A 23,960-nucleotide genomic window follows, 5' to 3' on the forward strand; every position below is an offset into this window, starting at 1 on the left:
TGGAACAACATGAAGGTGAGTAATTACTGACAGAATTTTCATTTTTGGGTGAACTAACCCTTTAAAAAAAGAAAATAAAAGAGAAATTATTATTAGTAGTAGTATTATAGCCTAAATATTATTATTATTATAAACTAGGCTACAAAAAAGTAAAACAATAACGTTATTAATCTGTATTTTTTCTAATCAAACCGGTTTCGTAACGTTAATAATACAGAAGAAACGCAGGAACAGAAACGTTAAAATAGGCGACTGATTCTGCTCGGAGTGAACCGGTGGATTATTATTATTCTTTTTAATCCCTGGAAAAAATATAATACAGTTTGTACTTTTAAGTGGCCAACGAACGAACAATATTATTCAAATATCAGAATTATTTGGCGGAGGTTTCTGCTACTTAAACTGTATAAAATAAATTAGTGAGTGATTTAGAATAAAAGCATAACAGGTTGTGTCTGTGGCAAAGAAAGACATTAAAATGCAATATAATTTTATGTTAGACTTGCATAAGTCACATTTTCATCATTGTGTCCTTGCAAAAGATTTAGGGGAATTAGGGTTGCTAAAATGGGACGGGATATATGCACTTATAAGTTCACTAAAAAGTTATTGTAACACTCTTTTATGCTACAACATTAGCATTAAATTAAACATTAGCTAAAACATTAATAACTGAATCATTTTATTTCTATTTGAGCTGTTCATAAACAATATAGTCTACTTAAAAATGTGGTTCTCACACGTTTATGAGCTCGTCGCTTGCTGTCAGTACGCGCCAGAGAGAGGTTAACACATCGTTGCATATTATTGGCTTCAGTACACGCTATAACTGAGAAAGAAACAGGACTGCCCCCTACTGGTGATGTATGTCATGTGCCAGAGAACTTCACTACGGGCCGAATCGCCGAATCCCTTTCCCTGTGATGCACATTCTTAATGGCCACATCTGTACAACTTTTGATTTAAAAGATGTATTAATAAATGTTGAAATGAACATATTGAGCGTCAGCGTCAGTTCTGGCAGGCCAGGTAGTCAAGACGCTGCTAATGCTATTTGCTAACAACACTGTCCCGTCAGCTGATCTGCTTCAGCTGAGCTGCATTAGCTGATTAACTCCCCTCGCTGCTCAATGGCCAAAGCTCAAACAAGGCACCCTATTTAAAGCACATTCAGTTTGCTCATACATGCTTGCTGCTCGCTTCTGCTGCCGGCCACCTCCCCAGCTCCTCCTTATGCATGACGTGGCATTTGCTTTGTCATGTTGCCTGCTCTGTTCACAGGGGGGATATTTTAGCTCTCACAGTCCTAAACTGTGTGAGCGTTCCCTAATGCTGCTGCTGCTGTCCTCTGACTCTCTGCTATTTCATGGTGCTCATGAAAGGTCAGAGGACTCCCTGAACAGAGCCATACGGCCAAATTTCAATTCAGGAACATCAACTTTTTTGCAATCTATTCAATAAAATTCTTAAATTATTTTTATTGTCTGTGTGTTCTTGACTTAATGGACCTGACAGAACTAAGATTAATAAATGTTATAGAAGAATCTTTCATGGTTCGTTCATGTTAACTAATGTAGTTAACTAGTGTGTAACAAATGAAACCTTATTGTAGTGTTAGCACATAATCCATCTCTGTGAGTCCATGTAATGCAAGTGGATTCAAAAACCACACAAAGTGAACATGACGGTAATCCAAAAACCCCAGCTGATGAATCAATGTTTCTGAAGTGAATCAATAGGTGTAAGAAATACAAATATTTAAAACTTTTTACAATATAAACCTTTGCTTACGGCCAACATACACGCATTCATGAGTTCACGTTTGACTTAAACGTCAACACGTTCTGAAGCGTGATAAAACGATATGAAACTCACATGAATGCCGCTCATCTGTGCGATATCATTAACTCGTGTACGACCATTGGCTGGAAGTGAGTGTTTATAACACTCTTATGGAAATATGATAATATATTTTCATTATTTAAATCTGATTACTTTTCAAAATGTTTTTCATAAACCAACATAATAAAATTGTTATAATAAATGAACATTACCTTGTTTTAACAGCGCTTTATATAGATATAACTTTCAGGCCACGGAGCCTCATCATTAGGGCACGTATGCGCTGAACACCTCTGAGGTAAACTGACCCTGGAACAGAACCTGCTCCGGAGCTGCTATGGCTACTGACATACCCTGAAAGTTACCTCTGTTTGTGGAACCGAAAGATGAGGTTATCCGCTTACTCAACTTTAAAGGAAAATGCCGTCTTTTTGGGACTTTGGCTTATTCACCATATCCCCCAGAGTTAGATAAGTCTATACATACCATTTTCATCTCTGTGCGTGCTGTAACTCTGTCTGACGCACCCACCGCTAGCCTAGCTTAGCACTGGAGGTAAATGGCTCCAGCTAGCATACTGCTCCCAATAAGTGACAAAATAACACCGACATTTTCCTATTTACATGTTGTGATTTGTATAGTCACAGTGTGTACGAATAACAAGGTCACATGAGACCAGTGGTGGGCCGTTATCGGCGTTAACGTGCTGCGTTAACGTGAGACTCTTACCGGGCGATAAAAAAAATATCGCCGTTAATCTATTCTCAAAGTTGGGTTGGGAGCTGGGTCTATACTACACAAGCTATGATGACTTTCACCTTGATATTGTAGCGCGGATTCGGTTCGGTGTTCGGTACGCATTTTCAAACCGAACGGTTCGTTGGACCATTTTTCCTGCTGACCAAAATTTCGTTATTTCAAAATGTAGGCGGGTCGCGCGTGGCAAGCGCGCTCATAATGTAAGAGTTGCTGGCGCGATCACAACATTGTCCAACATCAAATGGCAAACGTAATGTAAGCGGAATGAAACTGAGCTACTCGTTATTGTGTGGTTGACGGACCGTTGTTTATCAGTTTGGACCAAAGCAGCGTGAGCCGATCGTGATCATGCGACACTGTTACTACAGAGCGCTAATAAGAGATCCAGTAAAGAAATCATTTGAATTCGCCACAGAAGTAATAACATTGCTGCGAGATCTAGTAAGAAACATTCACATTTCTCCATTATTAACGGATCAAACAGTGCGTAGAAACCAGAAACATTGTGCCATGAATGAACTATCCAGTGTCCACAGATCTGCAACATTTACCATGGATTTACTGTAGTAACACTAACTGCAACCATGGAAGTTTGGCAGGAATAGTAGGCTATAATGCTTTCAAGTAACATTACGTTGGTTTTATTTTGACATGAATAAAATTGCTGCCCTCAAATGTTAATCTGAACTAAAAATAGACCTTTGTTTATAACTACTACAATATTAGGCTACATTTCATTTTTTCCAAGGAGCTGTTTTGTTTTATATGCTCATAAGAAGAGTCTATTATAGCTCCATCATTGCTCAAAGTAAAACAATTTTTTTTTTTTTTTTAAATCATACTTTATGATGTTAGTTTTAATAATAATAAAAAAAAATCTCTGGCATTTCTTCACAAGTTCTTTTAAATGTCACTTTGTATTTAAGAAACACGTGCCCTTTAGTCATTATTTGAGTAACACACACATATTCTGAATGCCTTCGGCAGAATTCAAATGAGCCATTTTAATCTAGATTAATTCCAAGATTACAGTGAGATTAATCTAGATTAAAAAAAATGAATCTATGCCCACCACTACATGAGACACAACCATCTTCTAACCGTATACATACTGGGAACTATATTCTCAGAAGACGAAGCACTGCTACTTCTGCGGAGTGATTTACTCCAATTCTGAGCGAACTCTGCTCCTCACCACGGGGCTTCTCAGGCGCTGCGAGCAAATCACTGCTGGAGATAATATAAGCTATAGGAGAGGTCCCAAATTCTCATAGAGAATGCAGAAATGTTTATTTTCCTTCAGAAAAATTATTTTTGCAAAAATTGCTAAATAATGTTGAATTTGTTGACATTACCAGTATGTTAAACTCATTTGACAAGTATAAGAAATAAATACACAAAGGATTGTGCATTTCCCCCTTACTACTATGTTTTATTAGTTGTTTTAATAATTTTATTGATTAGAACCGAAAAATTTCTTACGATTCCCAACCCTTCTTTTATCCCAGTACTTCTATTTAAGCTGTTTCATAACAACTCTCTCTGGGTCAGCGGCAGCGGCAACACAGATTTAAAATTAAACGATATGATTTTGTCAGGTTTAATAGACAGACATAATGGATGTAGACCGTGTGATCTACATCCATTATGGATTTAATAGATTCCATTAAATTAGCTAGATCCGGTGGTGTTGTAGTTTTACTACCGTTACTAGTTGTTGCAAAAGCATGTGAAAAAAAACGACAAAGTTTGCCAGGCACTAATCGCGCGATACAAAAATTGACGCCGTTAAAATGGGTTTGCGTTAACGCCGTTAATAACGTGTTTAACTGACAGCCCTAATAAATATATATATATATAAAATACATGTTTACACAAAAACAATTTTACACACACAAGTACTATCCCCGTTTACTTAACATACACATAAATTGTAAGAATATGACTAATAGTAAAGACTACTAATAAACATTAGGCCTATGCTAAAGCTATGAAATAGCAGTCCCAAACTTTGTGTTAATACAATGTTGGTATGAGCCACCACAGTCATTTAAAACTATAAAAAATAACACAAAATGAAAATAAAGTGGCATTTTGGGGTTAATATGGAAACGGCATGGTACACAATACTAACAAGAACTGTTAATGAAACATGGAAACTTCTCCTGGTGATTAGAATGAAAATCATCCTGCATGCAAATCCTTCTCAGCTAACACACGACGTACCAGTAACGTGATTTATTGGTATTTTACTTTTATTTCATGACTTACTAATTTACCACGGAATTACGTTGCATGCTCGTAGTTTCTTTTGCACTTTATATACAGTGCTGACATGACAGGAAAGTCCGTTTTTCTGAGGTAAAAGACTTTTTATTTCAGCGTACACTTACGTCACTGCCTGGTAGTTCCTATTGTGCTGGGTTTTCTGAAGTAGTCGTGATTCGCCTCTCATAACATAACATGCTCTAAACACACGATTCGATTAATTGTGCAGCCCTAATTAATATGTACAGTAGATAGTGTATACATTATATCTTTGGTGTAAGCCCCATCCGGTGGTTCAGCGACAGATTCCAGCTTAAGCCGTCAGATCCTGCCAGTGGTAGAAGGCAGCGGTGAGGAGTCTCCCTGAAGAGGAACATTTACATTTTCATATATTATTAAAACTAACAGTTAAATAAACTGGACAAACTACAAACCAGACAACAGATGCAGGATACAGTGAAAAGGTTTTTTAAAATTACAAATGTTTGCTGTAAATAATCTTGCCTTGTAATGCTTGTGCAAACAGACCCTTGTAAAAGCTTGAGCATTGCCTCAAAATGTGTGTGTGCAGCTGAAAAGAGGGAAGTGGTTTGTGTTTCACCTGAACCAGGGCTGTCTCCATATCAGATTTATCACTACATGATTATCATGGCCAAAATAACACACAATAATAATATATCACCATATCTATGGAAATCTTGAAAAAAATAATAATAATGCTATCAGTCAAATTCATCTTTATTTTATGTTGTTTTTGAAAAAAAAGAATCACTCCATCACATACAAAAGGAACAATTACACTTAATGCGACCAGTTTGAAATAATGGTAACACTTTATTACAAGTATACAGTAACACAGCACTTATAAATCATTTTCATACTATTAGTTTATAGTTAATGAAGAGTATATATAAGTATATATAGTATATAAGCTGTAGTTAATAATATTAAGAGACTATACAAATTGCAAATTCTTGGTTCACTGTCACTGTAATTAACCAAGTATCATTGTTTAATTAGCTCTTATGTAAAGAGTTAGATAATGCTTTAACAACGTGTTAACCATAAATAGTTCTCACTCTAGATTAGATGATCTAGAGTGATATCATCCACTCTAAAATCATCCAGGAAATTATGGAGTTCTGCTGGACCCTTACAATCGTCCCAATCCTCCCCTGTTAACACACACACACACACACACACACACACACACACACACAAATGTTCCTCAAAATGCTTACAAATACATTAATCACACACACACACACACACACACGCTCCTTAAAATGTTTACAAATACATTAAGCACAAACACACACACACACACACACACACACATAACGTTCCTTAAAATGCTTACAAATACATTAAGCACACACTCACACACACATTCACACGTTCCTTAAAATGTTTACAAATACATTAAGCATTAAAGCACATTCACACACACACACGTTGGTTTTCCATGTTTTATGGGGATTTTCCGTAGAAATAATGATTTTTATACTCTACAAACTGTATATTGAATCCCCTAATCCTAACTGTTTTAATTTAACAACTTGTTTCTAATGAATATTTGTATATATTTCATATTGACAGCATTATGTTATTTATTTTTTAAGTGTCATGTTTATCTCTGGATATAGGCTTTAATGTGTGTCATTGTTCTCTACAGGTTGAAGGAGTGTGGTGTCACAGATGAAGGTTGTGTTGCTCTGGCTTCAGCTCTGAGATCAAACCCCTCACACCTGAGAGAACTGGATCTGTATAAGAATACACTAGGAGACTCAGGAGTGAAGCTGCTCTCTGCTGGACTGGCGAATCCTCACTGTAAACTGGAGAAACTGTGGTAAGATCATCTCAACCATAAAGACTCGGAGTGAATAAGGATTAATATGTACAGTAGATAGTGTATACACTATATCTTTGGTGTAAGCCCGATCCGGTGGTTCAGCGACAGATTCCAGCTTGAGCCATCAGATCCTGCCGGCGGTAGAAGGCAGCGGTGAGGAGTCTCCCTGAAGAGTAGGGATGGGAATTGATAAGAATTTAACGATTCCGATTCCATTATCTATATTGCTTATCGATCCGATTCCTTATCGATTCTCTTATCGATTCTTATTGGGTGAGCTTCATATCTTCTTTAATAGATTCTTTAATATCTGATCAGAAGACACAGCACAGAGTATACACAAATTATGTGTAGCAACCTCAGAACAAAATTAAAAGTAGGTGAGCTACTTCTCAAAGTAAAGTCCAGGGACCTATAGCCTAGGGCAGTGTTTCTCAACCTGTGTGCCTTGAAAGATTATCAAGAAGAGTGCCTTAGGATTAGGAAATTGACAATTTTCACATTCATTGGTCCGGACAAAAAAATAAATAAAATTGCCATTTATGTGCCATAAAAACTAAAAACACAGACTGAAAACAGTTTAGGAAGAGCTTGTGTCTTTTGGAATATTAACAGTGCTCACTTGGATTAGGCTATTGAGTTACTAAAACAATCTTTGTCAAATAATACACGGGTTTTCTTCACATTTTGAACGTTTTTGTTTCCATTTGTTTAATTTCAAGATCTGATGTGACTTATCCATTGTTGTTTTTACAGCTACAAAGCTGGGAGCACTAAATGATATTCAGTCACATTATACACGCTTTTAACATTAAATAAAGCACAAAAATAGTACCTGATATTATCATTGCCACACTTTGAGATTGTTGTTCCAGCGCGACGTCGCAGTAAAATAGTATCCGTTTCAAATAGAATCGCCGCGTGTCGCGGCTGGTTAAACTTTGATTAACATGGAAAATGATACTTTTTATCGCGTGTCGCGCCGTCGCGTCGCATGTAGTTAGGACGCGGTCAGAGCGCTTCTGCCTCGATGCCATGTTTGCTCATAGTGTTTGCTACGTTCTGAACCAAAACAACGCAGCACGTGTGTGACGTCGTGTCACATTTGAACGAGCGGAACCGATAAGCGGAATCGTTAAGCAGGCATGCTAACGGTTCCAAGGAATCGATTCACTGGGCACCGGTTCTGAAGAAGAACCGGTTCTCGGTTCCCATCCCTACTGAAGAGGAACATTTACATCTTCATATATTATAAAAAATACTGGCAGTTAAATAAACTGGACAAACTACAAAACAGACCCTTGTAAAAGCTTGAGCATTGCCTCAAAATGTGTGTGTGCAGCTGAAAAGAGGGAAGTGGTGTGTGTTTCACCTGAACCAGGGCTGTCACCATATCAGATTTATCACTACATGATTATCATGGCCAAAATAACACACAATAACAATATATCACCATATCTATGGAAATCTTGAAAAAAATAATAATAATGCTATCAGTCAAATTCATCTTTATTTTATGTTGTTTTTGAAAAAGAAGAATCACTCCGTCACATACAAAAGGAACAATTACCGTACACTTAATGCGACCGGTTTGAAATAATGGCAACACTTTATTACAATTATACAGTTGTCTTCTAAGCTGGATTGAAGAAAAGACAGTCTGACTCCTTTGGGAGAGTGAAAGGATGGCAGGTGGTGGTCATGGCCTGTTTGGGCCCTTGGGCCCCTGTGGGGGGGGAGGCCCCACCTCTCCGGGTTTGCTTGACCAATGAGAAGGGTGGAATTTCTCCCAAGCGGGAGATTCTTCTGTGGTTGATTTATGAATCTTTGTTTTAAGCATGCTCATTTGCAATGGCAGCTGGATTGGTTTCTGATGCCGAAACTAAGAAAGATTCTTGTAATACTATGTTGCGCAGCCATCGGCATATTATGTACACAATCATTTCGATCTTCAAAGTACCAATTTATAGAGACCAAACATGGTATACGTGAGGTTACATTGACCGTTGGTTCTATAATAAAACAGGGTTTTTCCTGCATAGAGAATTATGAGGCGGCCACCTCCGTCAAATTTCGTGCCGCCTCCGGCTCTCGACAAAACTCGGACAGACAGTCACATGGTCAGATACACTTTTCCCACTGTGATGGTTCTGTTGGTTACCGCTGGTTCTGTTGCTGTTACCGAATGTGTCCATTCTCAAACCGTATAGTGCTGCGCGGATCGCGGATAAACCGCGGGTCGGGCGGGACAAGTAATACAAACATTCCATTCCAATTAACTGAGGGTGCGTGACAGGTAAATCATTATAATGTGTTGAGTTTAATAAAGACACGGAACTCTCACGGTAAAACACAATGAACGTGCGTGACTCTTTTACTTTCGTTTTCAACAACGTAATTCTCTTCAGGGAAATCCCATCAAGCAAAACATATCAGGGCTCGAGTAACGCTTGTCAGGGACCATAGACTGTGTCCGGGACACGTGTGTTTTTTGTTTTGTTTTGTTTTTTAAGGGAAAAGTGAGAGAGAATTGTAGGCCTACTACTTGCCCAACCGGACAAATGCCCTGATTAAAACAATTTTTAATCTAAAAATAAAAAATAACTTGAGAATCACCAAAACCGTGAGGATGATTCTGTTTTATTTCATTTAATGTAAGTGGCGATTGATAGCCTATAGTTGATAATAATATAGGCCTACTCAATGTACTGACGGTAACAATGTTGCACTGTTGAGGCTCGCGCAGTTATTTATAACATTTTATAGTTAAGAAACAATATATAGCCTAGGCTACACACGACCAGAGAGCTGTTTTCCTGAATGGCATCAAGATTGAAACCGAGACTGATTTCATAACAGTTCAATAAACAAATAGTTAAAATTAAGTCACTTACATTTTAGACGCAATGACTGTTTTTGTTCTGTTTCAGCAGCGAAAATAGTTCCAAACAAAGATCACAGTAGAACCATAGCGCATCTCACAGCAACACTTGTTGCGTTACTGAATGATTCAGCGTTTTGAACGAATCGGTTGAGTCAAAGATTCAATTACCCATTCATAAACTGCCTCATTCTGAATAAATCAGCCATTTGAACAAATCGTTTGAATGAATGACTCAATTCCTCGCTCATTAAGACGGTCGCCTGCCGCCTCCTACTGGCGGTTTAGTTTCATAAAGTATCATTCTTTTCAACATTCCTTATTTGTATATTCAAAAATATTTAAAATAATCTAATTTAATACAGTTATTTTTCAATGTAAATTATTTAATTTGATAGGTAACAGCCTAGTGTCTTCTTATTTCAATTGAATATATTGATCAAATTTAAGAATTTGAAATGAAAGATAGAGCATACATTTAAAAAAAAATTGGGGGGAAAATGCCCTTTATATAGGTACAAACAATTATTCTGAGTGTATTCAAACAGTGATGTAATGAAACATTGACAATTTAAGTTTGAAGGGAGTAAAGCCTCTGTTTAGGCTATTAAAGGGGTACTTCACCTCTGGGAAGATGAATGTGTATAGGTCATTTATGTAGAAGAAATGTGAAGAAATTTTTTAATTTGGAGCTTTCTAGACTGAGAAAAGCCAGAAAATGTATTTTTGGCTTATGTGGATGAAAGACAACAACTCCCAGAATGCACTTGCTTCGCTGCCCTAGGAGGCCACGCCTACCGGTAAGACAGCGCAGTTGAAAACAAGGTTAGGCTACCCTATGAGGCTACCAGTGAGTCTCCGTGATGAGGCTGCCTGGGATTTCGGGATCGCCCAAAATGTCCGGGATTCGGCTTTTGCGTTCTACAGTCGCCATTCATTATGTTTACTGTGGTGAGCAGGACGAGGCTGACGGCTGCGGGAGAACGGCGCGAGGCCGGTGGCGTCATTACTGAGACGTGCCGGTCTCGCAACGGAGGTGCGGGAATTTTCTTAGCAATGTTTAAAACGCACATCAACCATCACTTGTTTAGCGTTCATGTAAACACTACATTCAGATTCACCGATCGGAATGAATTCAGTTAGATTGAAACATGAGGTGTGCATATAAACAATGAATGGCGACCGCAGAAAGCAAACGCCGAATCCCGGACATTTTGAACGATCCTCGCCCGCCGGACATGTCTGGGAAAAGGAGGATGGTTACCCATACTTACTCAGCTTTCTCCTACAATTCAGCTTTCTCCACAGAACAAGAGTCTGCTAGCTTAGCTTCCAAAGAAAGACGGCTGACACTGTGTACATTCTGTGAGTAAGATCCCACCCTCTATGGGCGGGCTGAAAACATGCGGAACAACGCCATCTACTGGCTGTAGTCTTTAGCCTCTGGCCATAAAATCCTCCGATGACGCAAAATGACGATTTTTGCGTCATCGGAGGATTTTTTCCAGACAAAAAATACATAAATCTCTCCTCTCAGGGGGATATGAGGGTGGAAAGCATGGTAATTCGAAAATACTACAGGTTTTCTACTAATACAAAGCTTAATGCTAAATCCTGAAGTATCCCTTTAAGGAAATGTAATTTTGCCAAAAGAAGAACTTTTATTTTAAATAAATGTTCATTTTAAATCAGCCTACTTCAGTGTGATATGTTACCATATTATCATGCTTAACACTAAGAATTTGAAAAATTGTAATGTGATGATCAGATGCAGATATCTAAATCAAAGAATATGGGCGGTTTGCGGGTGGATTATTTATTTTTAACAGTGGATTCGGGTGACTCAAAGTGCACCAGATTAATGAATTTATCTTTAAAATGTACAAAATTTTCTTATGGGGGGGCATGCCCCCGGAGCCCCCTAGAGGTACCAAGCTCCACCCACAAAAATAATGTGGGAAACACATTAGGCTATATAATGATCCACAAAAAAATACAAATTTAATTATCTTATTATTGAAATACATTATTAGGATTTTACCACCTCCGCCTCATTTTGAGCCAGAAAAAAACCCTGTAAAATACATAGTATCAAAGAGATAATAGCAGAGGTGGGAGTAAGTCACTAAATGCAAGTATCAAGTCCAAGTCTTAACATTGCAAGTCAAAGTCAAGTCATTCTGTTGTAAGGGTCAAGTCAAGTCAAGTCATACTCTTTGTCAAGTCAAGTCAAGTCGCAACTTAGTCATCAAGTCATACCAAGTCACACACAGGCTCGTTTTACAATTTTTTTAACTCTGGGACTTTTATTACTTATTTAGACACAGAGGGCTGATGAGTTACAAAAATAAATAAATTAACTTGTGTGTAATAAATAAAATATTGTTAAGAAGCACTTTAAATGCTCTAAAATAAAAATAAATGAAATGAACACAAGTAAACAAGAATTAATAAAACTTTTCCCATCTTGTGCTAGCCCTACATATAGTTATTTTGCTGTGATGTCCCCTATGAAAGTGTAAACTAAACAAAAACATTCAAAATTTCAATTTAATCCAATTAGGCCAACGTGAACACGCTTAAAAAGAACTAAGAACATATATCTGGGAATTTCATATTATTGTTTTTCAGACAGTAGAATGTGCTGATGTTCCCTTCTCAGGAGGAGTCAGAACTACTGTTAAACTGGATCATTTCTATCTATGAATACCCTGATGTATCTGTGTAAACATGGAGTGAACTTTGTCACATGCCCCCATCTCAACATATAGTAATAATACCTATAAGTGTCCAGGGATGCAAACACATGTATGGTCAAAAAAGAGAAAGGTTATCGAAGCCCTCGCCCCGCGGCAAATTTCCAGATACTTACATAATTGTGATGAATTTAATCCTTTTTAAGTTATTATTTTGCAGTGTAAGATTACAGTTAACACCTTTAAATATTACATAAATGTATTATGTATTTTTATTAAACTTAATGAGTGTATAAATCAGCAGCAAAAAGTAATTCTTGAAAAAATCTGCACAGTAATTTTATAAAAAAATAAACATGTTAATAAAAACAAATTACTATTAGTACTCTTATAAAATTCAATCAGGCAATCATACATTTCACAATTTTATATTTATATATTAATGTCAAGAATTCAGAAATGTATATATTTATATAGCCTACACTACACAGAAATAATATACAATTAAATTATGCTTATTTTAAATGTATTGAGCAGGCTAGGTATAAAAAATATAGGCTTTTAATAATCTTTCAGTGCGCAAAACCATGATAATATGAAACGCTTCAAAACAGAGTGCACAAAGCGCATATGCGCATCGCGGGTGCAGAATGATGTGCAAAAAACAACATGGAGTCACAGTGTGCAGTGCTGCGCTGCACAAGTGCGCATTTAAAAGTTCACGGCACAAAGTGAAGAAATGTCAAGCGCACAAATCCTAGTGTATATCTGTCCAACAGTTTATTGATCATTTGTTTCACAGTTTCAAATTCCAGTTATTGTGCGTTTGATGCCGATTCATAGTCCTTGTGATGTGTGTGATCTAACAAGCTCACGGTAGTGAGTCGTTTAAAAACAGCAACAAACTCCAACAAAATAAATTCATTTTATGCAAATCCACAGCCTTTTATCTACAGATCATGCATTATAATGTGAATATATCATATTGGAGAGAGTTTTACCGTGCATCCAACCGGAAGAGGCGCGCGCGCTGTTTGAATACTGAATGGAGAATGATTGACAGCCGCAGAGGAGGGAAAACGAGTTTCCGTAAAATAAAAAAAAATCACAATAATTGAAAAAAAATATTTTCCACAAGTCATTTCAAGTAAATAGGCACAAGTCCGAGTCAAGTCTAAAGTCACAAGGAGCAAGTCTAAAGTCAAGTCGAGTCTTTTCAGAGATCTAGCCAAGTAAGTCTCAAGTTCAGAAAATTGCGACTCGAGTCTGACTCGAGTCAAGTCATATGACTCGAGTCTCCCACCTCTGGATAATAGTATCAAAAGATAATAGTATTAAAAGTAAATCATTCACAAAATGTTCTGGGATGCATGTTAATTTCATGTTAATCAGTTCATCGATAAATTAATGCAGGAGACTCTGTTCTAATGTCTATAGGTCTTGTGGCAGAGGCCCTGTTCACTTTGCTAACAGTCATAAAAACAACTTATCTGATCGTGGTCATGGTAACTAAAGCCCTATTCGCACGGGATTAGTATTACCTAGGGACCTCCGGTAATTTGTAATAATCGCAGAGGTCGTCTGTGATTTTTATCCCGTGCGAATCTGCCATGTCTGTAAAAATGTCTAAAAATTCCCCCGAAAATTACCTACCGTATTCCGGCCAACACAGGGGTCCTCTGATAATACCAGTCCCGTGCGAATCCCCATGTCTGTGATTTGGGCTGTTTTTCTGTGAGCCTATCGTTTCCTAAAGAACGTAATAACCATTATGGGCCATTTAACAGTCCATTTTACATCTGTATTAAAACTATATTAACAATAAAATCTCTCGATATGCTCTACTCCAATCCGATTATAGTTTTTCTCCAATAAAAACTATGAAGTGCTGCAAAAGAGAAAACAAACTACAGTAAATTCGTGATCCGGAAGCTCAACTCGGAAATAATGATGCTATTATGAGGTTTTAAAGACCTTTTGTGAAGCTGTTTCATGACAACTCTCTCTGGGTCAGCGGCAGCGCCAGCACAGATTTGAATGTTGCGATATGATTTTGTCAAAGGTTTAATAGACAGACGAAATGGAAAATTGTGTGGGTGTTTGAATGGATATCACAGTATTTTAAAGATGAATCGTGCAGCTCTACTGTCTTATCTCTCTCTCAGAATATGAGTAGCGCGAGGGCTTTTTAGTCTCACGTCTCTTCCACGCATCCACTTGAAATCATCGAAACAAATCCTCTGTTGGAACAAAAGTGGCTAACTTCTGTTAACCTCGTCTATAAGCAAGGACAAAACTAAAGCAATTTAATTTGAATCAATATTGATTCTGGAATAAATAAATAAAAATCTATTTTAAAATCGTGAACCAAAAAATTGCGATAGTTTGGTGAGTCGATTTTTTTTCTCCCAGTCCTAACACACACAAGTTCCTTAAAATGTTTACAAATACATTTATTACACACACACATACACACACACACACACACACACAATAACACACACACGTTGGGTTTTCATGTTTTATGCAGATTTTCCATAGAAATAATGATTTTTATACTGTACAAACTGTATATTGAATCCCCTAATCCTAACTGATGTGTTTAACCAACTTATTTCTAATGAATGTTTGTATATATTTCATATTGACAGCATTATGTTATTTATTTTTTAAGTGTCATGTTTATCTCTGGATATAGGCTTAATGTGTGTCATTGTTCTCTACAGGTTGATGGATTGTGGTGTCACAGATGAAGGTTGTGCTGCTCTGGCTTCAGCTCTGAGATCAAACCCCTCACACCTGAGAGAACTGGGTCTGTCTGAGAATAAACTAGGAGATTCAGGAGTGAAGCTGTTCTCTGATGGACTGGCGAATCCTCACTGTAAACTGGAGAAACTGTGGTAAGATCATCTCTACCATAAAGACTCGGAGTGAATAAGGATTAATATGTACAGTAGATAGTGTCATAACAGCTTTATTGACAAGCAGATGACACAACGAGGTGGGAGAAGGTAGCAATCCAATCTATAGGTAGAGATGAGACATTGACAACAGCAGAGCAGCAGATGTAATGAGGTGTCCGTAGGCTGGAGTGTAGATATATGTCAGATCAGAGAGAGACCAGAGGTAACCAGCTAAAGCCAGACAGGAACTTCTTACAGCTTAGCGCTCAGGTATCTCAGGCTCAGAACAGGGCTGCTTGCTGGACAGGACCTGGACAGGACTAGAACAGGGAACAAGACAGACAGAGCCAATGACAGTAACCAGAGCACTAACAAACTTTTACAACAAAACACTAAAGACTTAAGAGAACCGATACTGAGACACAGTAGTACTCAGAGGTACAACATTTAACAAACTGGCAAACACAAGAGGGAAAGAGCAAACATATAAAGGGAGCAAAGAACATGAGGAACAGGTGAGCACACTCAAACAAACAAGGACTTAACGAGGAGACAGGTGCTAACACGCAAACAAGGACTCAACTAAACAAGGGGGCGTGGTACCGGGAAACAAGGAGGAAGGGACAGAGGAGCACATGGCAAACACAAACAAAGACACAGCCATGTGTTTAAGCACAAAATAAACATAGATACATTAAACAGAGACAACACAGACAACGCTGCCAGGGCAGAACCCTGACAGTACCCCCCCCCCTCTAAAGGACGCCTCCAGGCATCCAAAACTGGCAGAGACCATGGAGAGAACAACTGGGGGGGGGGGGGGTAGGGCAGGGCGTAGCCATGGAAGTCCCAAATTGACCAGGGAACACAAAAGGTGGCATATGGCAGGTGGGAACAGAACCGGGGAAAAGATTAGGAGCTGACAAAGGGGAAAATGGCTTATAACCAGGAAACACAGAGGGTGGAATGGGAACTTGATATGGGGCATTTTGGGGATCAGGAACTGGCCTAGCTGGTCTGGGCTTCCAAGGGGGCTTGGCAGACCTGGGGGCAAAGACAGGGCTGGTAGGATCGGGGAAGGTTTTGGAAACAGGTAAGGGGACTGACTCGGGGACACCCTCCTGGGCTGATCAGACATACACGGGGACTGACTCGGGGACGCCCTCCTGGGCTGTGCAGACGTGCACGGGAACACCCTCCTGGGCTGTGCAGACGTGCACGGGGACGCCCTCCTGGGCTGTGCAGACGTGCACAGGGACGCCCTCCTGGGCTGTGCAGACGGGGACACCCTTTTGGGCTGTGCAGATGGGGACACCCTCCTGGGCTCTGCACTCTGGAGCAGTTGGCTTGGAAACAGTGCTTTCTGTAGCCTCAGCGGGCTCTGGGACAGCACCTTTTTTACCATCAGCGGGCTTTGGGACAGCGCTTTCAGTGGCATCTGCGGGCTCTGGGACAGCACCTTCTGTAGCATCTGCGGGCTCTGGGACAGCGCTCTGTTGCATCAGCGTGCTCTGGGACAGCACCTTCTGTAGCATCTGCGGGCTCTAGGACAGCACTTTTAGTAGCAGAGGGCTCGGGAAACGCCCTCTCTGTAGCAGCAGCGGGCTCGGGAAACGCCCTCTCTTTAGCAGCAGCGGGCTCAGGAAACGCCCTCTCTTTAGCAGCAGCGGGCACGGGAAACGCCCTCTCTGTAGCAGCAGTGGGCACGGGAAACGCCCTCTCTGTAGCAGCAGCGGGCTCGGGAAACTCCCTCTCTTTAGCAGCAGCGGGCTCGGGAAACGCCCTCTCTTTAGCAGCAGCGGGCACGGGAAACGCCCTCTCTGTAGCTGCAGCGGGCTCGGGAAACGCCCTCTCTTTAGCGGCAGCGGGCTCGGGAAACACCCTCTCTGTAGCGGCAGTGGACTCGGGAAACACCCTCTCTGCAGCGGCAGCAGGCTCGGGAAACACCCTCTCTGCAGCGGGCTCGGGAAACGCCCTCTCTGTAGCAGCAGCGGGCACGGGAAACGCCCCCTCTGTAGCGGCAGTGGGCTCGGGAAACACCCTCTCTGTAGCGGCAGTGGGCTCAGAGAATGCCCTCTCAACAGTAGACTTGGGACTAGTGGACAAGACAGGATTGACAGGCATCTTCAGGGTCTTGACAAGACTAGTTAGAAGTTCAGATAAAGCCTCTGCAGCAATGACAATAGGCATCTTGGGACTGGGATCAGTAAACATAACAGGACTGGTAGAGGTTGTCTCTAGGGAATGATATTGCTTATCAACGGCATGGGAATAGAATTCACTTGGCTTGACACCTCAGAAACCACTGGAACTGGGGCTTGGGAATGGATAAATGTGGACTGTTCAGCACGTGCCCTTCTCTTCTTCCTCTTACGACGAGCTGATACTGCTTGCTGGGCTGTTTCTGTAGTATCTGTAGCTAACTCGGCCAACCCAGGCGGAGAAGCAGTAACCCTCGTAGAATCAGCACTGACTGAAACAGATTGAGCAGGCTCTGAAGAAACAGGATAGTTCTCGTTAGTAACAGGGAAAACAGAGGTTAAGTCGACAGACTCAGAGATGATTGGAACAGGCGTAATTGACTGAGGGAAGACAGCGGTTGACTTGGCTGTGTCATGAAGAACAGATAGAGCAGGGGTCTCCAACACGTCGCTCGCGAGCTACCAGTAGCTCGTGGCCTGATTTGAGGTAGCTCGCCAAGGGGCCGTTCACATATCGCGTCTTTTGCACGCTCAAGTTCATTCAAATGTAGGCGCGCGTCAAGCACGCTAATTTTTTCCAGGCGCAACTTTTCAGAATGCCACAAACCATATGACAAGAACCAACCAATCATCACAGGTGTTTTTCTCTTATCTGTTAATAAATCTTGTAGCAGAGCTACAGCAAGCATTTTTCGGTGGTGGAAATCTTTGTCGTTGTGGAGAGCAGTGCATGGTTGCATATTAGGCCTAACGACAGACGCCACAGGCAAATCGGACCGAATCTTACTATTAAAAATAAAAGATAAGCTAATCATGTGCATTGTAAATGTCAGTAATTTACCTTTTTTACTCATTCTTTTTATAAAAAATGATTTAAAGGCTGAAATATGTGAGGTTTATCTTTTTATAAAACCTTTTTTGTCACAACTTGATTTGAACTTGATGCATGTTGTATAACGTTGCAAGACACTTTTAAAATCTTATTAAAATTTATTATTTTAATGTTTATGTAAACAAAAAGTGCATATTGATGCTAATTTTATTTGTTATTTGCTGGTTTTCGAAGTAAAACTTGGTGAATTGATTTCATTGTGTAGTATTTACTTTTTGAACAGGATTCTGTGATTACGTGATCATTTTTGTCACTATAACCATGAAATGAAATGTTCATGCCATTTCATCTTATGATCAACTAAAAAATAATCTCTGATTCTGTTCTTTTCTCTGACATTTAAGGGTGACATATTTAGGCCTACAAAAACTCTTTTAGGTCTAAAATAGTTTTGATAGTTAATAATATGAGAGTTATGAGGCATTATTTAAGAGATTTAAGTATTGTATTACATGAGTAGCTCTCGGCCACATTTCCTTTTAAAAAGTAGCTCTCAGATGAAAAAAGGTTGGAGACCCCTGAGATAGAGACTCAGATCTTGAAGTGACTGGGAGTGACAGAATTCTCTGAGAGATGACTACGGTGGATCTGACTGTGTCTTGAATAACAGACAGTGACTCCAATCTTGGAGTGACTGGGGCTGGCGTTATTGTCTGCGAGGTGACAGCGGTTAATTTGACTGTGTCTTGAATAACAGTTAGTGACTCAAATCTTAGATTGACTGGCGTTATTGTCTGAGAGGTAACAGCGGTAGATTTGACTGTCTTGAATAACAGATGGTAACTCAAATCTTGAAGTGACTGGAACTGGCATATCTGTCTGAGAGATGACAGCGGTTGATTTGGCTGTAGCTTGAATAACAGATAGTGAGTCAGATCTTGAAGTGATTGGGACTGACCTGGATGTCTGAGAAGTGGTGGGGGTTGGTTTGACTGGCTCTGAGGTAGATGTGGTGGACAGGACTGCCCTATTCCGTCTGGATCGCAGTCTCTTCGTAGAAGCCAGAGGAGGATCATAAATGTGACGAGACAAATGGGGAAAGTTGAAGGCAGATGCAGGTGGGCTTGGCGGCATTCCCCACTTACTGCGATTACCAAGGTAACTAACGAAACCCCAGAAATCCAGAATATGGACAGAATCCAACTCCCATGCAGGCAAGGGGTCATCCAGGCAGGAGTTAAAGATATGCTTGAGAGCAGCATCATTATAATCTAGCCCCCTAGACCAGGTCCAAAACATCTGGGCAAAACCCCCTACTCCTAAGCCATCCTGGCGAAGAGCAGTGAGACTACGATGACGGGCCATTCTCTCTTGCATGTTGGCAGGTGGCAGGACCCTGATGCTCATCTTGCTGAGTCCTGTATTGGCCAGTTCGTTCTGTTATGGATCTGTGAAGGAAGTCTCAAATGCAGGATGACAATTAACAGCTTTATTGACAAACAGATGACACGACGAGGTGGGAGAAGGTAGCAATCCAATCTACTGTATAGGTAGAGATGAGACATTGACAACAGCAGAGCAGCAGATGTAATGAGGTGTCCGTAGGCTGGAGTGTAGATATGGCAGATCAGAGAGAGACCAGAGGTAACCAGCTAAAGCCAGACAGGAACTTCTTACAGCTTGGCGCTCAGGTATCTCAGGCTCAGAACAGGGCTGCTTGCTGGACAGGACTTGGACAGGACTGGAACAGGGAACAAGACAGACAGAGCCAATGACAGTAACCAGAGTACTAACAAACTTTTACAACAAAACACTAAAGACTTAAGAGAACCGATACTGAGACACAGTAGTACTCAGAGGTACAACATTTAACAAACTGGCAAACACAAGAGGGAAAGAGCAAACATATAAAGGGAGCAAAGAACATGAGGAACAGGTGAGCACACTCAGACAAACAAGGACTTAACGAGGAGACAGGTGCTAACACTCAAACAAGGACTCAACTAAACAAGGGGGCGTGGTACCGGGAAACAAGGAGGAAGGGACAGAGGAGCACATGGCAAACACAAACAAAGACACAGCCATGTGTTTAAGCACAACATAAACATAGATACATTAAACAGAGACAACACAGACAACGCTGCCAGGGCAGAACCCTGACACATATATTATTAAAACTAACAGGTAAATAAACCGAACAAACTACAAACCAGACAACAGATGCAGGATACAGTGAAGAGGTTTTTTTAAATTACAAATGTTTGCTGTAAATCATCTTGCCTTGTAATGCTTGTGCAAACAGACCCTTGTAAAAGCTTGAGCATTGCCTCAAAATGTGTGTGTGTGCAGCTGAAAAGAGGGAAGTGGTGTGTGTTTCACCTGAACCAGGGCTGTCACCATATCAGATTTATCACTACATGATTATCATGGCCAAAATAACACACAATAACAATATATCACCATATCTATGGAAATCTTGAAAATAATAATGCCATCAGTCAAATTCATCTTTACTTTGTTTATTTTGTGTTATTTTTGAAAAAGAAGAATCACTCCATCACACACAAAAGGAACAATTACACTTAATGCGACCGGTTTGAAATAATGGCAACACTTTATTAGGGCTGTAATCAACCAAAGAAAATCTTGGTCGACTGAAGTCCTGAAATTTTCGACTAAAAATGACGTTAGAAAAAAAAAAGTTAAATTAATTAGCTGCGCACTGTGCGCAGTACTTGTTAGCCTTGTTGTCCACCTAAATGAATTATAAATAAACATAAAAAACTAGTAGGCTATTTGCAGTATATTAAATCGTTTTTTTACCTAATTTTGCACTGAAATGAGTCTGACACTGGAGTCTGTCAGCTCTGACAGCGTTGCATCACGTGCACCTGCACAATATCATAGCCTATGATTTCCGAAAATAGTACTATGTTGTCAACTAGTGATATCATCACAAGAACTTTTGAGGAATATGCAACATAATTTAGACAATTGTTTTTGTTATATGTATTGTAATAACTGACAGACACTATCATTTCAGCTGCTCTTTGCAGCTCGCACAGAGCGATGCTGAACATAGGAGCTCAGCTTCGCGGCTGAGACACGAATAGACTATAAACTTAAAGCTTTTACTCTTAAACATAAAAGGCACGTCCACTTTAATAAAAAAAAGAATATTTATTAAACAAACCAGATCAAGTAATAATATCCAGCAAACCTTCTAGTACAATAGTACAAACTTTCGACTACTGTGGACTTCGACCGAAAACAGGAAGTAAATACAGGTATGTGCGCTGGCTGAATTAACATCACTTTTATTTCACATCTTTCACATCTACTGCAGTCAGATTCACCATGTTCACTCTGAAGGAATCACTCACATGGCTGGGCACTTGTAATTACACATCAAGGATGTTAAGAGGCTAAAAGCAGGTTTAAAACTTGCCCCATTTAAGTCAACAGGGTGCAAATTTTAAAAAGAGGATAACACGGTGTAGGCAACACCGATTTTTGTCATTGTTCTCTACTGACAGCACTCCAAATTTACAAAAAAAAAATCTCCTTTAAGAGTTCCTTAAAATGTTTACAAATACATTAAGCTCACACATGAACAGATTAGTGTTGCACGATGTACCGGTACTAGGAAGGTTCTCTTTCGCGGACTATTAGGTTTGAATAGTCAAAAAGATATGTAAAAATGCACGTCCTGGCGAGTATTCACGTAAACACAGTCGGGTATGTCTTTAGTGAACGTAAACCGTTTGTAAAAAGAAATCGTATATGTTCCAATGTATTGGATACGTGCAAGTCTTAAAGGGCCGGACCGGCAGCGTAATATTCTGTGTGATTAATGTTAATCCAACAACAAAACAAAATAGACAGTCACCCAATGCTTGACTGAATAAATTTAATCTATTTATTAAGAATCAGTCTATAGTTAATTTATAGAGTGAAGACCTTATTGTTTCAGCTACAGAAGGTCTATACCAGGGGTCGGCAAGTAACTTTGGCCGCGGGCCAATATTTTTTTTAGCCAGTAGATGGCGGGCCAGCTAAACAGAGTAGGCCTATGGATACAAATTAAATACTCTTATATAGGTCTATAATCGCGGAATATGATGGGTCCGTCACCGTCCGTGGATCATTCGTTCAATCGTTTTTTCAAATTAAAACCAAAAATAAAAAGATGAAAAACGACTTGTTTTTCCATTATTTATTTCCTGAACTAAAATGAAAAAACGAATAACAATGGGTTTTCTGATTTTCTGATTGTGCTCAGATCAAAAATAGAAAAAAATTAATTACTGGATTAGACAAATTTTAATTTTGATTTTTAATTTTTCATTTAACACCTTAGGCATATATCAAGGAAATCATTTTAAACAGATCAAGTACTATTGTGGTAACAGATTACAGCCATTTTAATAAAGGTGTGAATAGCAATCATACCTCATTCGCTTACAGTCCGACTTTTGAACTTTATTCCTTTTTTTTATTATTATTTATTTGGGACACACACATACACACCTAAGGTTTAAGGAGGTCTGCGCGGGACTGTTTTTTTTTCCGTCCCGCTCCCACAAGGTTCTATTCAGCAACTGCTTAAAATACACTCTGTGTTCACCAGCTTTATTTCCCGACCTGACGGGTCCGCAAAATTTAGATCTCGTTTCCATAATCTCACATTCAAATGTCTCTAACGGAAAGAATGAGATTAAAGGGATAGTTCACTTTGAAATTAAATTTTGGTATGTTTTAGCTTACCTGAAGGGCATCCAAGATGTAGGTGTCTTTTTTTCCGCAGTAGTTTCAATTTTGATATTTTTAGGTCAAACCGTTCTTGTCTGTCAGTCATATAATGCAGGTATATGGATACTGTCTCAAAGAGCATGCACAGAGTCGAAATTAAAACAATTCCCCATCGTCCAAATTAAACAATTCCCCATCGTAAGTACACATTGATGGCCTAAGACACGAAACGAGCGGTTTGTGTGAGAAAACGAACAGTATTTATATCGTTTTTACCTCTTATAACACAGCCGTGTCCAAATGATCTGAGGGCGCAGGCGGGTATAGATATATACACTAGATGTCGCCTTCGCTACTGCAGTTCATTGGAATGAAACCGTAGCCAAGGCGACATCAAGTGTATATCTATACCCGCCTGCGCCCTCAGATCATTTGGACACGGCTGTGTTATAAGAGGTAAAAACGATATAAATACTGTTCGTTTTCTCACACAAACCGCTCGTTTCGTGTCTTAGGCCATCAATGTGTACTTACGATGGGGAATTGTTTAATTTGGACGATGGGGAATTGTTTTAATTTCGACTCTGTGCATGCTCTTTGAGACAGTATCCATATACCTGCATTATATGACTGTCAGACAAGAACGGTTTGACCTAAAAATATCAAAATTGAAACTACTGCGGAAAAAAAGACACCTACATCTTGGATGCCCTTCAGGTAAGCTAAAACATACCAAAATTTAATTTCAAAGTGAACTATCCCTTTAAGTAGCCTATAATAAATGCTATACAAAAATTGTGTTCGTGTCAATATAAATATTAGGCTATTTTAACATTGTACTGTCAGCAGAGAAAAAAAATGCCACAGAAAAAAATTATGAAATATAAATAGCCTAACATAAATTAAATAGGACAAAGCCTATCACTCAAATTTCTAAGCAACATAAACGAAAATCATATTGCCCTACTGACAAA

The 23,960-nt window shown here is 39.5% G+C and overlaps 1 protein-coding gene across 2 annotated transcripts in view; it reads left to right on the plus strand.

Moving 5' to 3' along the window:
- LOC311083995 (protein NLRC3-like) overlaps nucleotides 1–23,960 on the plus strand; it is a 441,701-nt gene that overhangs the window by 413,285 nt on the left and 4,456 nt on the right. For both annotated transcript variants that reach the window (XM_084115780.1, XM_084115781.1), the window contains 2 exons: nucleotides 6,545–6,718; nucleotides 15,025–15,198. In XM_084115780.1, the coding sequence (XP_083971906.1) occupies nucleotides 6,545–6,718; nucleotides 15,025–15,198 (348 nt within the window). The remainder of the gene's footprint in view (nucleotides 1–6,544; nucleotides 6,719–15,024; nucleotides 15,199–23,960) is intronic.

The sequence above is a fragment of the Abramis brama genome, assembly GCF_963993115.1.
Source record: "Abramis brama genome assembly, chromosome: 5".
Lineage (NCBI taxonomy): Eukaryota > Metazoa > Chordata > Actinopteri > Cypriniformes > Leuciscidae > Abramis > Abramis brama.